Genomic DNA, 19,871 nt, shown 5'->3' with positions numbered 1-19,871 from the left:
GTCCAAGGCTTCGTAAATACTCATACAGAGCCAAATCTATATGTTCTGTAGCAAAAATCAGAATTGGTCATGTTGGTACTATATGTGGATGACATTATACTCACTGACAGCTTTTGAGCCAGTTCATGCATTGTCCCACGATCACACATTGGAATGCAGCAAAGAGGGTTCTCAGATATGTCCATGGCACTCTCTCTCTTGGCTTGCATTATGCTTCAGATTGTGATCTAAAGCTGAATGGTTTCACCGACTCATATTGGTCAGGGGACATTGACGACAGACGGTCCACTACTCGCTATTGCTTCTCATTGGGTTCAGCCTATATCTCATGGCTCAGTAAGAAGCAAGAGCAAGTCTCTCTTTCCTCTAGTGAAGTAGAGTACAAAGCTGCAAATTCAGCCACTACGGAGTTAATGTGGTTAAGGAAGCTTTTGCATGACTTGCATCATGCACAGGATGGCGAAGCAAACTCTATCTTCTGTGACAGCCAGATTTGCATTGCCATAGCCAACAATCTTGTCTTTCATGCTCGCATGAAACACATTGAAAATCATTATCATTATGTACGGGATTGTATTTCTGATGGCTTCATTGATCTCAACTATTGTCCATCTGAGGACAATGTGGCGGATATCTTCACCAAAGCCCGGCTTGGGAATCAGAGAAATTCTCACAATGTCAAGGGGGGTTGTAAAGTAATTCACAATGACATTGTTTTCATGTACTCCCATAGGTTGCATATCTATCTGGATGAATTTGTGCAACCATGGTACTTAAGGTACTGCAAGGTACACCTGAGATGTTTCCAGGGTACTTTCAGCCATATCTTTGAGGGGGGATTTATAAGAGATTACAAAGATATGGTGGTGTAGGCATAAAGTCAACCCTATGGTTGACCAGTAGTACTTGGGTACTATATATACCAAGTACTTGTATTGTTTCATTTGAACATTTCTATTGGAGCTTTCTTGTGTGTGTTCTGGCTCACTTGTGTTCACAACCTGTCTCCACTTTATTCCTACATGCATATGGGATATTGCAAATATTTGGGACCCTTTTCCTACACCTTTAATAGATCATCACGTGACTTGGAATGGCCCTTGAGGTAGGATTCTCCCTTGTGAAGAAGTCTATGATCTATATTGTCGGATGAGTATGCTTCTAAGTTGTGTGATCTTAAACACAAAAAACACGCATGTCTATGGCCTCACAAATCCAACCTGCTCCATCCTTGTAAGATCCACCCCTCAAAAGGCACCTACGTAGAGCACTACTGGAGTGATATCAGTGCTGCAAATTCTGGAAGGATGATATCAAGGGAGTGCATTCCTTCCTTCAGATCGCGTGAGAGAGCATCTGAATCCAAGAGCAGATAGCTTTTATCCTAGAGCCATAGGTAGAATCGTTTGCTAACCAAACATACAGATGAAGCCCCCTACCCAACGGTATTGATCCTATTTTAGCAATCGATCAGTTGTGCTCTCACAAATTACCCAACAAGTTTCATGGCTTTTATTGGTAAATTATCCAAAGAATGAGGCCTCTTGCAAGCCACAAAAGGTGCATATACACATATAACTATCGTAAGCGTACCTTGTAGTTATCCTTGAGCTCTCTGTCACATTGTGCCATGTGTAATGGGACATCACAATACCGCAAAAGAACACAGTAAGTATCCCACTCCAATTAAGTAGCTGCAACAAAGTGGCTTCTTTAGTTAAACTGACATGATATATCCTAGTTATATAAATAAGTTTCCTATGCCATCCAAAAGAATACCAAATAAAAAAACAATTTCATAAAGTAATTACCTCGGATAGCATATAAGAAAAGTAAGGCATGAGCATCATGATTGCTATTTCTCGATCAGTTGAATGCCTGCACAAATGAGTAAAATATCAATGCACATTTGATACTCTCTACATCATGTGAAGCACTCAATATTGGATAACAAAATGTGTACTAGATACTAGATCTTGAATGTCATCCGAACATTTGTTCTTTCAAAGAAAAAAAGATATAACTGATCGTCAAAGGAAAATAACCATAGAGTAAAAACTAGCAGCTAGCTAGAGTAATAAACCAATGAGGTGGTGTGTAATGCAACATCGTATCACACTGACAAAACAAAAGAGGATGGCCAATCTATCTCTAGCAATGTGGGAATCTCATAAACATCTGATCTATTGATAGAACTTGTGAAAATTATCTACAACCAAAATCTTATTAGCCCCCACTCGATTCCCCAACACTTGTCCTTTAGAGGATGTTACTAGAGATTGTCTCTAAAGGTAACTATCTCTAAAAGAGATAAGGATGGATCCACTTCGGATCAATGTGGATGATGCAGCTAACACAATTATTCAACTAAGTGACTATGGATTGACCCCCAAAAGTGACAAAAGTGTGTGCATGTATTTGTCAACGAATTGCGTAGCCCAGTTCCTGCTGCTCCTCTGTTTGCTGACTTGCTGGATGCTGAAATGAGGCAAGAGCCTCTGCATTTATAGGCCCCAAGGCATGGCAAAAATACCGACCAGTCTGTCCCAATCTGGCCAACTGGACAGACCAGGTTGGCTGGCCCAACCGACCTGGTTGGCTCAGCCCAACCAGCCCTTTAAGGGCTCCAAAAACCGGGGCCTTTTGCCCCACACTTCTAGGGCCTTTGGCCCTCCAATCAAGGTAGGGGCCCAGCCTATATATGGCATGCCTACTGCCCACTGACAGCCCCAATTTGCTGCTCCACCAGGCCTGCTGGTTCTGCCCTCTGCCAGGCTCTTCCCAGCCACGTGTCCTGCGCCGTACTGCCCTGTACATCTTGCTGTCCTGACCCGCCTGTACCACGCCATCATCAGGGTCTGTTGCAGGCCCTTCACCTGCCCACTACCCTCGTCATATGGCTTGCCATGCTGACGCCATCTGCAGGTCGCAATCCTGTGAGGTGCTGCCCATGTGGCAGCCCCCTCTCTTTCTTCTCTCTTGGGCACATCCTGCCCTAGGTCTCCCTCCCCCACGCACCCCTCATTTGGGGGCTTACAGATGGGGAGGTGACCTTTCCAACAAGTGGCTCCCCATTCTTCTCGAAGTCCCCCACAAGGTTGAGGTGGCACTTTAGCGGATTTTCTCTAGCTTTCTTATAGGCGTTTGATTTCACACTATTTGGGTATTTGTTTTCTCATGCCTCGCATGATGTACTTTTCCATTGAACTTTGTTATCGGAGTTTCTTTCATACTTAATTGAAGTGTTTTCTTTGGCAAACAAAAAACAAACTAGTGCCTCTGGTGAAATCCCGGTTACAGTTCGATGCTTCTAACAAATCACAATTTGCCTAAAGCATGCAAAGCCCTAGAAATATGATCCCTTTTGATGAATAAATCCTTAAATTATAGCAACAATTTGTGCTAGGGTGAATCTGGAGCACAAACTGAAAAACTACCGTCACAGTTATAGGATGGAGAAGAAACTGCAAGAGAAGTTCGGCATAGAGTGAATCTAGCAAAATGCAAGGTAGAAGGATGCCTTTACCAAATCATACACAGATTGCTTGAAACGGGTGCTCGAAATATGCACCACAGGCTGTGGATGCAAGTAAACTAGCAATTCAATTCGCTATAGAGAAGAAAATCATATCGCAATTCTCCAGGAGTGCCTTGGCGAAAACATAGCCAGATTCCTGGAACTGATTCGCAATATGCTGGGATTCACACACGGACTACATAGGTGGGGGTGGAATAGCAAGAAGCTGATTTATCTTTCAAAAGCAAGCTCCAAATTTCCACAAAACAGCATGTGAGAATGAAAAGAAACAAGCATGCATTCAATCTAAACATAGAACACTTAGAAAACTAAAAATAAACCAGAAAGCTAAAATATAGCTTTTATTTTGATTAGAGTAATCATATGTCAATCTAGACAAATAATTCTTGCCTACTGGATTGGGATTAGGATAAGCAATTTAAATAAATAGTATCTTAATATTTTGGTAAAGTTTGTGCCCCTCTTAGACAACTAAGTTTTGACCAAACTAAAACTAACGGTTAGTAGTGGTTGGTTTTAAATTGAAAACAATCAAATTATCGGTTTTGGAGATTACACCCAACTCTTGGTTTAATCCTATCTAATCTCATGCTATGCTTGTAAAAACCCAACATTATCACCTAGCACACCAAGGCCGATACTAGAAATTCACAGTGTATAAATCCTATAAATGAGTATGGAAACTTAGTGGATGTGCGGAGCAATCCCAGTCTCGTAAGGTAGATAACAACCAATCTTGCAAGTTGTAGATTAACTTCATATAGAGGCTGGAGTCCACCCCATGCACTAGCCCCAACATCTATAGCCTCTATATGGGGTGGAGCCCCAACATCTATAGCCCCATGCACTTCAGTTGTTGTGGCTACCCTTGCAAAAGGTGCCACCACCATAGCATGATGTATAACTCATGTAAAAACCATAGAAAAAGAAGAGATCTATGTAATGGCAATGACCATTCCACTGGTTTTGATGATGATAACCTGAAAACCTATAATAAAGAACCCACACAAACAGTCACACGTGTAATCAGTAACATGTGCACAATTTTAAATAAACAAATGCTTATTCTTTGAAAATGTATCTTTTATGGTACTATGATTTCAACTTCATCAATAATCTCTGGCTGAGGTTCATCCAAGAATGATGTGAGTGTAGGTCCCTCATAACGCTTTAATGGATTGACATGAAAAGCATATGGATCCTCCAATGAGGTGGTAACAAGAAACATCATTGATCCTATGCTCAAACTGAAAAGGACCAAAACATCGTAAAGCAAGCTTGGTTACCTGCCTTTGTTTTAAGCCTTTCTTTATGGAATCTCAGCAATCCAGTCAGCTTCTTTATACACTGTTGCCCTCCTCGTTTATTAGCAGACGTTTTGGTGTTCTTGTGATTAATGATGTGCTTTCTTACATAATCATATGCACTTTACCCTTGGCCTCTCTTGTGGCAACTAATAGAGAAAAGTTACTTTTTGTCTTGTAAACAACCTAGAAATAACTTTCAAATAGGCTCACCCAAGTAAAGGGTTTTACCTTTCCCTCATATGCTATGAAGGCCATCTTTTTGAGCATGCTCACATGAAGTTTATCTATGATCTACTTCGATGACTCTTGAACTTGTTGATGAGCTCCATAAGAAACACTGTTGGTGCTTGGGAAGCTTCCTTCCTAAGCTAGTTCTTTTCTTATTCTCCAATTATTTATGATGTTCTCCATATAATATGTTTCTAGAACTATGCATGTACAAATAGGAACGTAGCATGTCCACTTGGCATCTAAGCATGTGCATATGACGGTCAACAACAATAGTATGCTCTAATTGGCATCTCTAAATGGGTGCCCATCAAAATAACCAGGTAGAGCACTCTACTGTGAGACCCTACATAAGCTGATTTGTGCCGAGTCGAGCTTTGGCAGGATGGTGTTTCCATTGATTTGTTCAATTATCAAAATTTAAAATAGCCAAACGATTAAAATACTATTTAATCAAATTACTAATCCTACTCCCAACCTTTTAGGCTAGAATATTGTCTGAATTGGCATATAATTACTCTAACTGGTGTTTAGATTGGGGATGTATGCTTGTTTCTTTTTATTCTTCCATGCCGTTTGAGAGACCACTTGTGCAGCCCACGTGTGAATTCCTACTTTTTTATATATTGTGAATTGCTTCTAGCAGCATTTCTAGACGTCGATTGCAGGTGTCAAGGCACTTCTGGAGAATTGCGATTTGATTTGTTGTAAATTCAGTCACTAGTTTACTTGCATCCACAACAAGTGCATGTTCCACCTGTTTCAAGAAATCTACTTGTCCTTCATGAATTTCACTTTGTGTAGTAAGCCTTTTGCCTTGCATATTTCTATATTCATTGTGTGCCAGCCTTCTCTTGTAGTTTCTACTCTGCCCTATAATTGTAAAGGATAATTTTTCCAATTTGTGCTCCAAATTGTTGCAGGGATATTTCTACAATTTGAAAATTTATGCATTAGCTAGGATTAAGTTTTTAGGGCTTCTCGTGCCTCAAGCAAATTGTGATTTGTTAGAAGCATCAAATTTCACCGGAGGCACCACTACTAGACGATTTCACTTTCTATAGTGTTTTTCTAACGGTTCTTGGTTGTGGTATTGAGATATTGACAAGATTGAAGTGGTAAGTGTCTGTTTCAGTGTCTATGTAGAACATTATCTTCTATCCCAAGGGAACGGATTCAAGAAGCATATAAGAGCGCACTTCTTGTCACCAAATTTCGAGAGGCATATGTTTGTTGAATGGGACAGTTTTAAGCCAAAAAAAGGGAGAGTCTGTAAGAAACAATATAGGTGGATTTTGGGGTACCATGCTAGAAGCCAGAAAGCATATAAGAGAGCACTTCTTGTCACCAACTTTCGAGAGGCATATGTTTGTTAAATGGAACAATTTTAAGTAAAGAATGGGAGAGTCTGTGTAAGAGACTATAAGATGGATTTTGGGGTATTGGTCACACAAAGTGAGCAGTACCAAAAAAATTTTAATGGTTTGTCTAAGAGTATCCAGAGAGAAGTCTCATGCTGCGATGTAATATACCTGAAGAAAATAATTTCTTTGGCAAATAGAGTTGAAGGAACGAGGACTAATGGAGGAAAGTTTGGCATGAGAAGAGGTAGACTAAAATTCAGAAGAAAGAGGGACGGGACATTCTTCTTGTGAAATATAAAGTACAACTTTTCTTGTTTATCTAATAGTGTTGTAGCATCAAGTACTATTTTTTTATTATTGTTGCGGTATCACGTAAAAAGGAGTGTTTCAGTATTCGTGTTTATCTATTAGTGTTGTTGTATCAAGTAGAAAGAAGACAGAGAAAGTCATTTTCTTACACAAAGCCATTTTCACAAAAAATAGAGATAAAACAGTGCAATGTTTGTCAATGTGTTTGTCAATATGGCCCTTAAGGGGTCCCCTTTAGGAGCAAGGTCCATATTGACAAACACTTTGAAAAACATTTATCATGTGTTTGTCAATATTGACCTTGCTCCTAATGGAGACCCCTCAAGGTCCATATTGACAAACACCATATATTGATATAGTATTGAGATTGACATAGATCAGCAAAATAAACCAAGTTTATTTTCAGAATTTTGAACCAAATGCTGAAATTCAGGGGGCATGGGGAGTAGCAGTATCAAGTGTGATGGAGCCTTCTCCTTCAGTGCTAGCCTTTGTCACGGCGGAGTGCCGTCAGAAACTCGGTATGAAGATGGATGCTCAAGTATATGTGGGTGTGTGGTTTGTGTGTGTGAGAGAATATGATTATTGTCAAGAGGGCATGAGTTTGTACTTGCGTGATATAGGACCCTAGAAAACTAAAGGGCAAAGCATGGGAAGTGGATGTGCAAGTTTCCCCCCTAGGGAATTGTGCCTTGGGGGTAAATGAGAGGTTTAGGCACAGAGGGGTCAAAGAACTTAGGATCCAAAGTTGGCCATTGGTTTGGCTTTTAAAAGGTCCCACTAGAGAAGGCAAGGGGCAAATGAAGGGGGAATGCCACGTGGAATTTTCCCATGCCCTGATGCATTTGGCAAGGTTGCCTGGGAATCTCTTGGAAGAAAAGAGATCACGTAAGGCAAGAGGCATCTGGTCGACAGGAGAAGGGAGGAATCTGTTGTTGCACCTAGTGGCGTGCGGAAGGGCAGCATGAGGAGCACGGGGGTGTACGACTGAGCAAAGTGCTGGCTGTACTTTGGTGTACGGATCCTTGTGCAATGGTACAGAACTGCTATGCAGCAAGTCAACACGGGTTGCTGGCTATACGGATGGGCTGTACGGAATTGCAAACATATCATTTACCTAGTTGAGTACCACTTGTGGGCATATGTGATGTACAGTTAAAAATACTTAGCAGGTTGTACGATTTGCACAGCCTTTGTATGGGAGCTACCCATGGCTAGCTGTACGGATATTTGTTGACATGGCAACATTTCGAATTCCTTCTCCTTTGGTTGTGACCGGTTTGAGAGGGCCTAGTTGGCAGGGTGGTCCACCGTGAATGCTTGAGGTTGTGAACGGACCAATTACGCTCTTTCCCATTGCTTAGGTATTTCAGTGAATCTATGGACACCTGTGGTAGTAAGGGGAGTTGTGTGAGCCCATTTGGGCTGCTAAGTCTTATGCATGCGTTTGAACAAAAAGGAATGCCTATTGTCACTGGGAGAGAGAGCAGCAGGGTTATTCCTTGGGTTATTGAGGCCTACTGGAGTGTAAAGCATTGTTAATGGATGCTAGCTATGTGTCCATGCTTTATCCATGTTCTAAGAAGGTGAATGGTTAAGTGAACACTTGGGTCCATTGTGTGACCACGCATTGGTTGCTAGCAACAATCCTAGGTTGAGTATAAGACTTTTGGAACTGAAATGGATGCTCTTTTGCTATGCTTGATGGAGGACTCTTCTAGTAGTGATTACGGTATGGTTTTCCCCAAGAAATAGTGTAAATGCAGGTAGTGGTTGTTGCTAAGTAGATGACACATCATTGGTATAGCCTCGTTGCTGAGTAGGCAAGGGTTGGGAATCCATGCTTGGGATGGAGGGTATCCCTGGAACCCCGAGAGGGATGGTACAGGTGTGACTGCCATAGTGTTTGTTGTATTGTGATGCCAGGTTCTCTTATGGGAAACAAGTTGATGCATCAGGATATGTGCGACCCATAGGGTGAGAGACTATTGGTCATGGCAGTCCTAGACTGTGGAAAAGCTCCCGTGTGAGCTTTCTTTTTCTGCTGTGAGTAGATAGTTAGCTTTTGGGCACTAGTGACAACTATTGGGAATTGTGTGGCCAAGTGGTTACTAGGCTGAGTGCAATCAATCTAGAACAAAGATGGATGCTTATTGCCAGGTTTAGCGAGAGCAATGAATATTAGAGGTATGTGAATGCCTAATGGGATGTGGAATGCCCCAGATGTAAGAAAGAATGTATCCCTTATGGAGCCTGGAAGTTAGGACCTCTCACTTAATTAAAGAAATACCGAAAGGGACGCCAAGGTTTGGGGCCAATCTGTGTCTTTGTTTCTTAGCAAGGGCACTCTAGCTCCCAGTCTGCTAGTTGTATATTTGCTGAGTTGTTATTGTAATAGTGTTGGCTGGTTACTTGTTAGTTTTACTGCCCTTTAAATTTATTGAATTCTGGTTTCACTTATACTTTTGTCTACACCCATCATTGGGTGCTGATGATGTTGGTCGGGCTGTCATAGTAGCTAGTCCTTGCTATGCATATGGTTTCAACCTTATGAGTGACTATCATGAGATTGAAACTGCGCTATGTGTTGTGTTTCTAGACGATGAGTTGGGGCATGTTCCTGGATTCATCTAGATATACGTGATGGAGCTTATAAATATCTGGACTGCAATTTTGAAATTTGAGGGGACAAAAACCAGTATGTTCCTGCAATTTTATTTTATTTTTCAGGAAAAATACTTCTATTAAGTATGAAAGAAAACCGCGTGAGCAAGCTCAAAGTGGAAATACATCATGCTGGGCATGAGGGAAAACACTCTAGCAGAGTAAATCAAAAACCAGTATGTTCTGCAATTTTGAAATTTGAGAGGACCAAAAGACTGCAATTTTGAAAATTCAGAGGACAAAAAGCAGTTGTGGTTTAGAGGATGAGTTGACTCTCTTGGCATAGTTCTAGATTCAGATCTCAAAGGAGCTTCAGGAACTTTTCGTGACTTGACGAGTTCTTCACTTGTTCCAACTGGTAGCAAGCTGAGAATTCATCTTCTAGAGTATACGAGATATATTACGCGTGTCAGAAACCCCAACAGCTAAAAATTTGAACAACAAAAATCTGAAATTTTGTACAATTGGATATACTCTAGTGTTACATATTCTATCACCTTAGCAGACATGCTAATTCTTCGAATTTTTGTCCAAGTGGTGATCAACCATGCAACTATATCGAAATATCTTACGTAGGTGTAGAAGCCCCAACGGTTAAACATTTGATCAACAAAAATCCGAATTGGATATATCCTAGTCTTACAAAGGTATATGTATCTATGTATACACACACACTTCTTTTTTGGGGAAGAGGGGGGGGGATTTTTATGCTTTATATTAGAGAGTAGCTTCCCCTGAAAGGGCAGCTGAAAAGATATCAGCAGAAGATCTCACTATATGCGTGCGCACACACACACGCGCACGTGCACACACGCACATGTGTGTGTGTGTGTGTGTGTGTGTGTGTGTGCGTGTTGAAAATATAAATATATATACATATATATACTACTGAAAAAGATGTCTTAAAGGGTGAACAAGTCACAACAAGAAAAAACCCAAAAGCAGGTTCAAGAGCTAATGGAAAAAGGATGGATTCATTCTAGCAACTAAACGTTCTACTCTCCAATATTACAAAAGAATGTGTTTGGGAGAATGTGTGTGGATTATAGATCCTTGAAGAAGATGAAAATCAAGAACAAGGTTTCAATTCCATGCATAGATGAGATTTTTGACAGCTTAAGGGAAGCATGAATGGTCAGTTGGATCGACCTGAAAAGTGGTTATCATCAAGTGCGGTTACTACCATAGGATATTCATAAGACAACTTTTTGTACTTCGTAAGTTTGTATGAATATTTTGTTGCTCCTTTTGGATTAAGAAATGCTCCCGCTATCTTTAATTGATTGAAAAGAAAGAAAGAAAGAAAGTTTATTAAGGTCTACTAAAGATCGATGGGTAAATGAAATTGATAGAAAACCTGATACAATGGAACAAAAGGGTGGAGCTACTAAACGTGCATCCTAACCCATGCTAGAGAACTGTGTAGGACATAGTCAATGTCACCATGGTCAATATAATACAATACAGCACACACGCGGCATGAAACGTCAAGGCAAGCCTGGTGACAAATCTAGGCTGTGCAGGCAAAAAACCCATGATAGATCGATATCTACTATCTGGAAGTGTGTCCGCGGCTACTATCGTGATCTCTTGGCAACGGCTCTACACTAGCAAGCACCACAGTAAGCCCAGTCGGTTGTATCCTAGGTCTAAACACAGATGAGATGTCAACGAGTGTGATATGTGCATCTGTCCTCTGTCCAGTGTGTAGCGTCCTCTATCGAGTGTATCGCATCTGCGTCTCAAGGTCTCTGTCTCGGCTACTATCTGTGATCATGGGCTAGTGTGCTCTGGCTTGAAGAACTCCGTGATCACACTTTGAGATGGGTCTGTGAATCTTTCAAAAGCATCAATCTTTTGTGGGAACATTCCTCGATGATATTTATCTTAAGCAAGAAAGCTGAAGGAGCATACAAAGCACTTAAAAGTGGTATTTCACCTTCTAAAGAAGAATCAATTATTTATTATTGCCAAGAAGAGTACCTTCTTATCTGAGATATATTTTCTTGGTCGGAGGGAGAGATTAAGATGGATCCAGATACGTTGAAAGTTTTCCTTTAATGGCCTGATCTTCAGCACGTGCATGAAGCTAGAGCAGTTCTTATTTAATTATCAAATTCAGCATATGCTAGTTAAAGAAATTAATGCAATTACAGTAGCTCATCATGTGGGGCTAGCTATTCTGAAGGTTGCATATAAGGATGATCCTTAGTTTTTCACAGATTTTGACAGATTGTCGGCAATGGGCACAAAGATTATTATTTACGTGATGGGATCTTTGGAATCAAAACCACGTTTGTGTTTTCAAAAATTTAAGGTAGAAGATCATTGATGAAAGCCATAATACACCATGCAATCGACATACGATTTTGTCTCCCACCTTGGCACAATTGGAGCATCATTTTTATTGGCCTTGGCTTCAAAAAGATGTCTTTTGTTATGTTACATCTTGTCTGATATGTCAAAAGGAAAAGTTAAACAGGTCAAAACCACAAGGTTTATTGTAGCCATTTCCGGTTCTAGAGGCACCTTGGGAGTTCCCAAGTCAATTGTTTCAGATCATGATAGTAAGTTCGCTAGCAATTTTTGACAAGTATTATTTGATAATTCTTTCTTTCATTCCCAATTAGATGGCCAAAGTGAGGTAGCAAGCAAAGTATTATTGGAGCTATTGAGGAGCTATGCATATGATCACCCACATCTTTGGGTACTTACCCATGGTAGAATTTGCCTACAATCATACAGTTCATTCATCTACAAGTAAAGCATCGTCTATAATTATTTACGGTTAGCCTTTAGCTTGTAATGCGCACAAAAGATGAAGTTTTACAACTATAAGTTTATTGAAGATAAAAAATCAGCAGATGAAATGATTACTCTACTTTCCTTATAGGATATCTAGATGGAAGATTTTCACTTGGGGAACTTTTCCCAAGATATGAAGATTGATTCCTTCAAGGGTAAATGCAACATGATCACCTTTACTCAAAAATTTCAAAGTTGTCGATGAAGGGACCATGTGGACGTTACATCCCTTGATGGTAATCGTCCTATATTTTCAACACTAATGGTTGGTGTGGACATCGTGTTGACAAAACAAGTACCAGAAGTTGGTAAAAGTAGTAATACTTTCCACCTATGGTTGGTTAAGCACCTGTAGTTGGTGCAATGCAGGGAAAGAAGTAGAAAAAGTATACCATAGTAGATGGTTATCTAGTATATTGCACCAAGAACAGAAGTAGAAATAGAAAAAATATACCATACTAGATGGATAACTATCTCAAGGGTAAAATTTGTAGTCCGTATAATAAAGACCCTAGGCACCCGCTTTTAAACAATTGTAATATAGTCTGAGCATGGAATCCAAAAGACTCATGACATGACCGTTGCCAAATTCATGCTGGAAACCATCTTTTATTGCAAAAAAGAAACAAGTGATAGCATACATCTTGTATGATATGCAAACGATTTGTTTAGGCCAAACTGCCTGAATACTACATGCATGAATATTGCACTACTATCTGCAGGCATTGATCCTCTTCTTTAAAATGCCTCGGATTACCAACGAAATTTTGAGGGTAAGTTGTTTTCCATCCAAGAGGTAAAGGGATCATGTGTCCCAATTAGGTCAATAAGTGAAATAGATGGGAGTGCTTTCTAATTTCTTTCAAATCATGGCATGCTATTTTCTTGATTAGAATGTGATCGTTCCTTCCCATTCAAAAACCAAAAGACTAACACGATCCCCACACAACCAATTGAGCAACAAGACGACGAAGCATCCACCCTGATCAAGCATCCATTCTTTAAAAAAGTAATACCTGCCAACATACAGCTTTTTGATGATGAAGGCACTAAGCAAACCTACCTGCCAAAACAAAAGAAATTAAATGTACATTATAACAAATTAGCAGCAAGAAAGGCTTTTCTTTTACACCATCTAAACAACAAGAAGAGAACTTGATCATGCTAAATGATACTCTCGCATTGATATGCAGCCATTACTAGTAATTTGATCAGCTTGTAAGAAACTAAATATATCAAACGGAAACTGGTACCCACAAATTCCATCTTAGTCCATTGGAATTCACCTCATTATCATATCATGTAGGGAGCTTCTATTACTTTGTCAAAATAAGACACTAATCTAAAAGCCTCTCTAGTTTTCCAAGTTTCAGTCTAATTTCATCAATTTCTGATTCCAGTAGAATCCTCTCCAGCTTCCTCCTTTTGAATGTTGAATCTTTTCAAATTAAAAGTGCCATACGTTCCATTCAAAAAATAGGAGGAGAAAACATCTGGTAACAATTTCTGAAGCGGGATATGGAGTAGCAGTAAGCACGAAAAAAAGAAAGTGCAGTTCTAACTTACACTTATCCCAAGAACTGTACTTGTGGAGAAAAGGAATAAGAACTTTCCCACTAATGAAAGTATCGTCGTTGCACTTATCTCCGAAAAATCAAGATCCTGAACAGCATTGAATAGCACAATAGAGGAAGCATCATTCATGACACCTTCTCCAAATACCAAGCTGTAAAGAAGAGGGGTCTCATCTTGATTCAAAACCTGCAGTAAAATCCAGACCGTACAAGATTTAGACTTGGATTATAGCAAAAGTTCAACTAGAGTGAAAATTTCCTTGATGAACAAACTTACTTGCAATGTGCAGACGGAGTCTGTAGCAGAAAATATAACTCCAAGAGCTGTCAGATGGACAGTTTACACTCACTTAAGCTTGTCTAAAAACTTCCATTAGAGGAACAGGAATATAATAAAAACAAGCATAGGACCCCGAAAGGCTTACCCATATAGTCTGTGGATGATAATGGAAGATCCACAGCTGGAAATATAAAATTGCAACCTGCACCAGAGATTTTGGAAAAATTAGATTAATTGCATCAAATACAAATCAATTCTGCCAGTAAAACCCACTTTAAGATATGGTACTCACCTACAGTAATAATAGTGAATGAGATAAAAACACCGATCACTCCAAAGAGCATTATGGCAACAAAATTCTGGAAGAACTGTTTCTTCTTGACCTGGAATCTAAATGCATGATCATACAAAAAGGAGTTGGTAAGTATATTGTGTAATTTTGTTCTCTATGTATGCATTGAAAAATATATGCCGTAATGCCTGAAACAAAAGCATCAGAAGATGAATTAAATAACCCTCCCTCCTAGGTGTAGCACCTCGCAGCACCACCTCGGCTGGACCTACTTCACGATCTACTGCACATCCTACCACTTCTCGCGCTAACACGGCCAGGACCATTGGCACATCCTATTCTAGTCGTCCCCTGTTGGGTGCCAGTTAGAGTTCCTGAGCCAGTTCCACATCAAGAGGCTACTGATGGCACCACGGACCCTTCCTTACAGGTAGGAGATATTCCTATTGTCACGAGGGCGTGATTTCTAGTGCATACATGTTGACCTGCATGTGGGTAGGACCTTGGGAAAACAAAGAGCTAGGTCATGGGTTGCTCGATGTGCTAGAACCTTAGCATTTGTGCCTTGGGGGCAAATGAAAGGTCTAGGGTCAAGAGGGGCCCAAAGAACCTTAGGATTTTTAAGTTGGTCATTGGTGGGCTTTTAAAAAGGCCCCACTAGAGGGGGGCCTAGGGGCAAATGAAGGCCCTTGGGGGCATCCCAAGGCATGGGCTGCCACGTGGCAAGCCCATGCAAAACCATTTTGTCAAGGAAAACCTTGGAAGCCTCCATAATGGACAAAAGTCGACGGATGATCACGTTAAGGGTCACAAACGGGATCTCATGGGAGGATGCGTGCGGCCAGGCGGGAGCAATCGGTGACGGTATGACGGTACGGAGTGTAATTAATAGATGTGTGCAACCGTACAGAGCTTTCGGTCGATATTGGTATGGAATCGTACAGCTGGTCGTACGGACTGCCGTACGATTCGTTCATTCCCTGCAAGAGATGAAGGCCGTGCACGGATTTTTGTACGGACTTCCAAAGGTGGCACACGGTGCTTCTGGCTGCAGCTGAAGGTTCTCCCATGGTTCTCGTGTCAAAGCTAATACTTATGCATAAATCTGCCGTACAATTTACATGGGCTTGTGAAGGAGCTGGTGTTGGCCTATTACTCACCTAACGTAAGCTATTTGCAGAGACTTTGGGCTACGTGTACAAGCATTTGGGTCAAGGGTGCTTGGTGTAGCTAACTATGTGGCCATGTGAACATACAAACTACCAGGAAGTTGTGAATTGGCTCGTGGAAGAGCTTCGGATGAACTCCGAGCTGGTAGAGGGTTCACACATGCTCTCTTGTGTTTGTTCGTGAGCATTGGGCTGGTTTTTTTGAAGAGACTTGCTTGGCAAGATGATCATAATGAATGCTTGCAGAGGTTGTTCGTGCTTCTAAGCACCGTGGGCAGTTCAATTATGCTTTCACCCATTGTTTGGGTATTCCAGTGAGTCACTCGACACTTGGGGAGCGTGTGGCCTTGTTTGGGCTGCTAGTAATCACTCTCAGGTTAAATGCAGGTGTTTGCACTGTGAATGGATGACTATGGTCACATGGGTGTGAGAGCAGAGCCCCGCAAGGCTAATGTGTTCGTAATATTGATGCCTATTGAGTGTGGGAAGAGCATTGAATGTGAGCGGGCTCGAATTCATTGTGTATCCTATTTGCTGGCTTTGGCAAGTAACATGTTTCGTGCCAGAATATGTTTTTGGGTTCTCTAGGAGATGGGTCACATGCAGGCACTGATTGCTAGGCAAACGGCACATCTTTGGTACAGCCTCGTTGCTGAGTAGGTAGGGGTCGGAAAATACATGCTTGGAATGGAAAGTATCCCTGGAACCCCGAGAGGGATGGTACAAGTGTGACTGCCATTGTGTTTGCTATATTGTGATGCTAGATCTCTTTTGGGAAACAAGTTATTGTATCAAGATATGTGCGACCCATAGGGTGAGAGACTATTGGTCATGGCAGTCCTGGACAGTGGAGAAAGCTATGGTATGCTTTCTTTCTTTGCTTTGAGAAGATGGATGAATAATTGAGAACTGGTGACAACTATGGGGAGCTGTGTGGCCAAGTGTGGTTACTAGTGACAGTTTTGGGCTGTGTGCAAGCTTCTTGGACTAGGGATGGAGGCCTATTGCCAGGAGTGGTGAGAGCAGTGTGAATAGTAAAGGCTAAGCAGGGTATATGGATGCCCAATGGGATGTGGAATGCCCCAGTTGTAAGAAGGAATGTATCTTTTTGTAGCCTGGAATTCTGGGTCTCTCACTTAATTAAAGAAATACCGAAAGGGGCGCCAAGATTTGGGGCCAATCTCTGTCTTTTTCTTGGTGCAGGGGCACTCTAGCTCCCAATCTGCTGGTAATACTTTTGCTGAATTGTAGTTTTATTGCCCTCTGATTTATTGAAGGCCGGTTTCACCTGTCCTAGTTCCTAGTGCTGATGAGGTTGCTCTTGTCCCCTCTGTGAAGGAGCTTCCATCTATGCAGCAATTTGTTGCCGAAACCCGTGCCATACTCCATGCTAATGCTACTTATATGGCCGAGCTTCATCAGCGCCAGACCGAGCTTCATCAGCGCCCCCCTTTCTCTTTTGCTCCTCTTGACAGAGGCTCCACCTTCCGTAGGGATCCTCCGCACACCTGTGCCAGATGCATCACTCAGGAATTCTTTTGCAGTCCTGGCAGACATGGCAGAGTTTGAGTTAGAGGATTTTGTACCCTCTACCTTTGGGGAGCAGGCTGTTTAGATCACCATGGATAGAGATTCCCCTTCTGCAGGTGTGGGAGTGCTTTCCCCAGTTGACTTCCCTAGGAGGAATTTTTTCCAGGAGAGGGATGTCTCCGCTACCAGGTCGGGTAAGGTTTTGCATCCGGCCTCTTCCTCTCGCTGATGAGGATTGTCAGTTGGAATGTTCATGGCCTCGGAGGTCTACTTCACTGCCGCCGTAGGTAGTTGATTCGTAACCAAGTTCATCCAGGTGTTACTGGGGGCTCCATTGATATTCTTATGATTCAAGAACACAAACTACATGTCAGGGATTGTGCCAAGTCGGGTAAGCTTCTCTCAGACCATACTTTTTGGTCAGCCGCCTTGGACACCAAGGGAGGTACTTGCATTTCTGTTTCTTCTTTGATGCTCTCCTTGGTGATTGGACATGGGATCATAGTTCCCTCTAGAGCTCAATGGATCATTCTTTTGATTGGTGAGCGTAAGGTTGGTTTCTTAAACCTCTATGCCCCCCATTCAAGAGGGGACCATGTCCTTTTATGAAAGGAGCTGCTTTCTTGGTCTTGCATTGTAGAGTCTTGGATCATTGGGGGTGATTTCAACATGGTTGAAATGCCCACAAACAAAAGAGAAGGTAGGGAAGGTGGTATCCACTCCCTAGAGAGAGAAGCCTGGGATGCCGTCCATTTTCAGTATAGTGGCAAAGATGCTTGGCATGATGATGCTTTCCACAGTCAACCACAGTCACTCCCATTTTCTTGGTCGAACAGGAGGTTGCAGATGCCTATCCATGCACGGATTAACATATTTTATGTGGATGATTGGGCTCTGGAGATGGGCTCTGGAGATATGATAGTCTCACTTGATGCACAGGTTTCAGATTACCAGATCGGTCCGTCGGGGATGCCGTTTAGCCCCCTTTTCTTTTTATTTGTGGCCGACGCTATGAGCTATTACCTTACAACTCAAGCTGATATTATAGGGCTGAGTCTTCCATTGGGGCAGGAGGATGAGCTATTGGATAGTGAGTTGGCAGATGACACGGCTGGATGCCACACCACAGACACTCACCTCGTTCAGGACAACCTTGGATTTGTTTTGCACTGTAGGAAGGGATCATATTAATTGGAACAAATCCAATGGCTTTTGGATTAGTGATGAGGACACTCTAGACTGGGGGATTGACATAGGATTTACTTGGATTCAGAGGGGTGTTTCCATCAGGTACCTAGGATACCAGGTTGGAGTGGGCATCTCTCCAGCACAGCAGTCTGCTCCCGTGTGGAGAGCATCAGGAGGAAACACATTTTTTGGAGTTCTGTCAGACTTGACCTTGCATCCAGAGTAGTGGTTGTGAACCAGGTATTATTGGCTACTGCCTGGTTCATTTGCTCATGTTGGTGCAGATCTAGTGGTTGTATCTCTAAGGTCATGAGACCTATTAGAAACTTCCTAGGGAGTGGGTTACATGGAACCTCAGATGTGTAGCCAGGCTACTTGGGAGACCCTCATTCTTCCCACGGGGAAAGGAGGTCTCAATATTATTGATCCGCGAACTTGCAGTGTATGGCCTTGCTCTGCAAGTTTGTGGTGAGAAGATCAATGCCTGGGCAGAAGCCTTGGAAAGATTTTTTCTTACACAGCATTTAGTCTTGTACACCATCTCATGGGGGAGATTGGATGGACATCTCGAGATGGATTTTTACTTCAGCCCATCTTGGATCTCCCTCTTCCCCTCTCATGGCTTCCATTTTGGGACAGCTTCAGAGACACTCTACGGAGAGTTCCACCCTCCTCTTGCGAAGAAATAGACAGGCATCTAGTTATGTGGAATGACTCTATATTGGATCAGCATGGCAGATTGAGAGGGAAAGAAACAGGGAGAAGAGCAAAGGGGGAGAGAGTGAGAGAGTGAGAGACTCAAATGTGCGGGTGTGAAGTGATGAGCCACACCACAAACTCATTAGTTTTATTAGGATTAGGTTTTACCCTATGACTGTCTTAAGACAGTCATAGATGTCCTATCTTTAATAAAGGGGTGGCAATGTGCCTTTACCCCAACAACCTCCCACCTAAAGGCCAATGTGCCTAAAGGGGAGAAAAGAATAAAAATTACAGCAGTAAGTACTGTATACAAGACCATAAAATAAGAATGGTCTTATCCTAATCCCATGATGTGGCGGCAATGTGCAAACCGCTCTGTAGGCAAGCTCTTAGTGAGCAAATCTGTAGGATTATCATCAGTATGCACCTTCACAAGCTCAAGTCGCTTGTCTTCCAGTACCTCCCTGATGAAATGATATTTCACATCTATGTGCTTGGTCTTCTGATGAAAGACCGGATTCTTTGCCAACATGATAGCACTCTGACTATCACAATGCAAAACTGGCATATCTCCTGTAATGCCCAAGTCTCCCACCAGCCGAGTAAGCCATATTGCTTCCTTGCAAGCCTCAGTGGCTGCAACATATTCAGCTTCAGTAGTTGACAGTGCAACACATTTCTGCAACCGAGATACCCATGATATAGCACCTCCTGCAAATGTGAAAATATAACCGGTAGTAGACTTCCGGTTATCTGCATTCCCTGCATAGTCTGAATTTGTAAAACCATGCACCAATGCATCCTGCCTACCATAGCATATGCACAAGTCTTTGGTACCCTTGAGATACCTCAAGACACCTTTCACTGCTTCCCAGTGCCGCTTGCCTGGATTTGCCATATACCTGCTGATGACTCCCACCG

The 19,871-nt window shown here is 41.9% G+C and overlaps 1 protein-coding gene across 3 annotated transcripts in view; it reads right to left on the bottom strand.

The window, feature by feature from the left end:
* LOC147900226 (sodium/hydrogen exchanger 1-like) overlaps positions 1-19,871 on the bottom strand; it is a 73,711-nt gene that overhangs the window by 32,775 nt on the left and 21,065 nt on the right. For all 3 annotated transcript variants that reach the window (XM_087377560.1, XM_087377559.1, XM_087377561.1), the window contains 7 exons: positions 14,362-14,459; positions 14,215-14,271; positions 14,067-14,113; positions 13,782-13,976; positions 13,232-13,278; positions 1,812-1,878; positions 1,594-1,694 (listed from right to left, as the gene is read on the bottom strand). In XM_087377560.1, coding sequence (XP_087233686.1) covers positions 1,594-1,694; positions 1,812-1,878; positions 13,232-13,278; positions 13,782-13,976; positions 14,067-14,113; positions 14,215-14,271; positions 14,362-14,459 — 612 coding nt within the window. The remainder of the gene's footprint in view (positions 1-1,593; positions 1,695-1,811; positions 1,879-13,231; positions 13,279-13,781; positions 13,977-14,066; positions 14,114-14,214; positions 14,272-14,361; positions 14,460-19,871) is intronic.

Source organism: Dipteris shenzhenensis, chromosome 7 (assembly GCF_047967505.1).
Source record: "Dipteris shenzhenensis isolate YYH24624 ecotype China chromosome 7, Dip_SZ_1.0, whole genome shotgun sequence".
In the NCBI taxonomy this organism is placed as follows: Eukaryota; Viridiplantae; Streptophyta; class Polypodiopsida; order Gleicheniales; family Dipteridaceae; genus Dipteris; species Dipteris shenzhenensis.
This window is presented reverse-complemented; position numbering and strand designations above follow the sequence as displayed.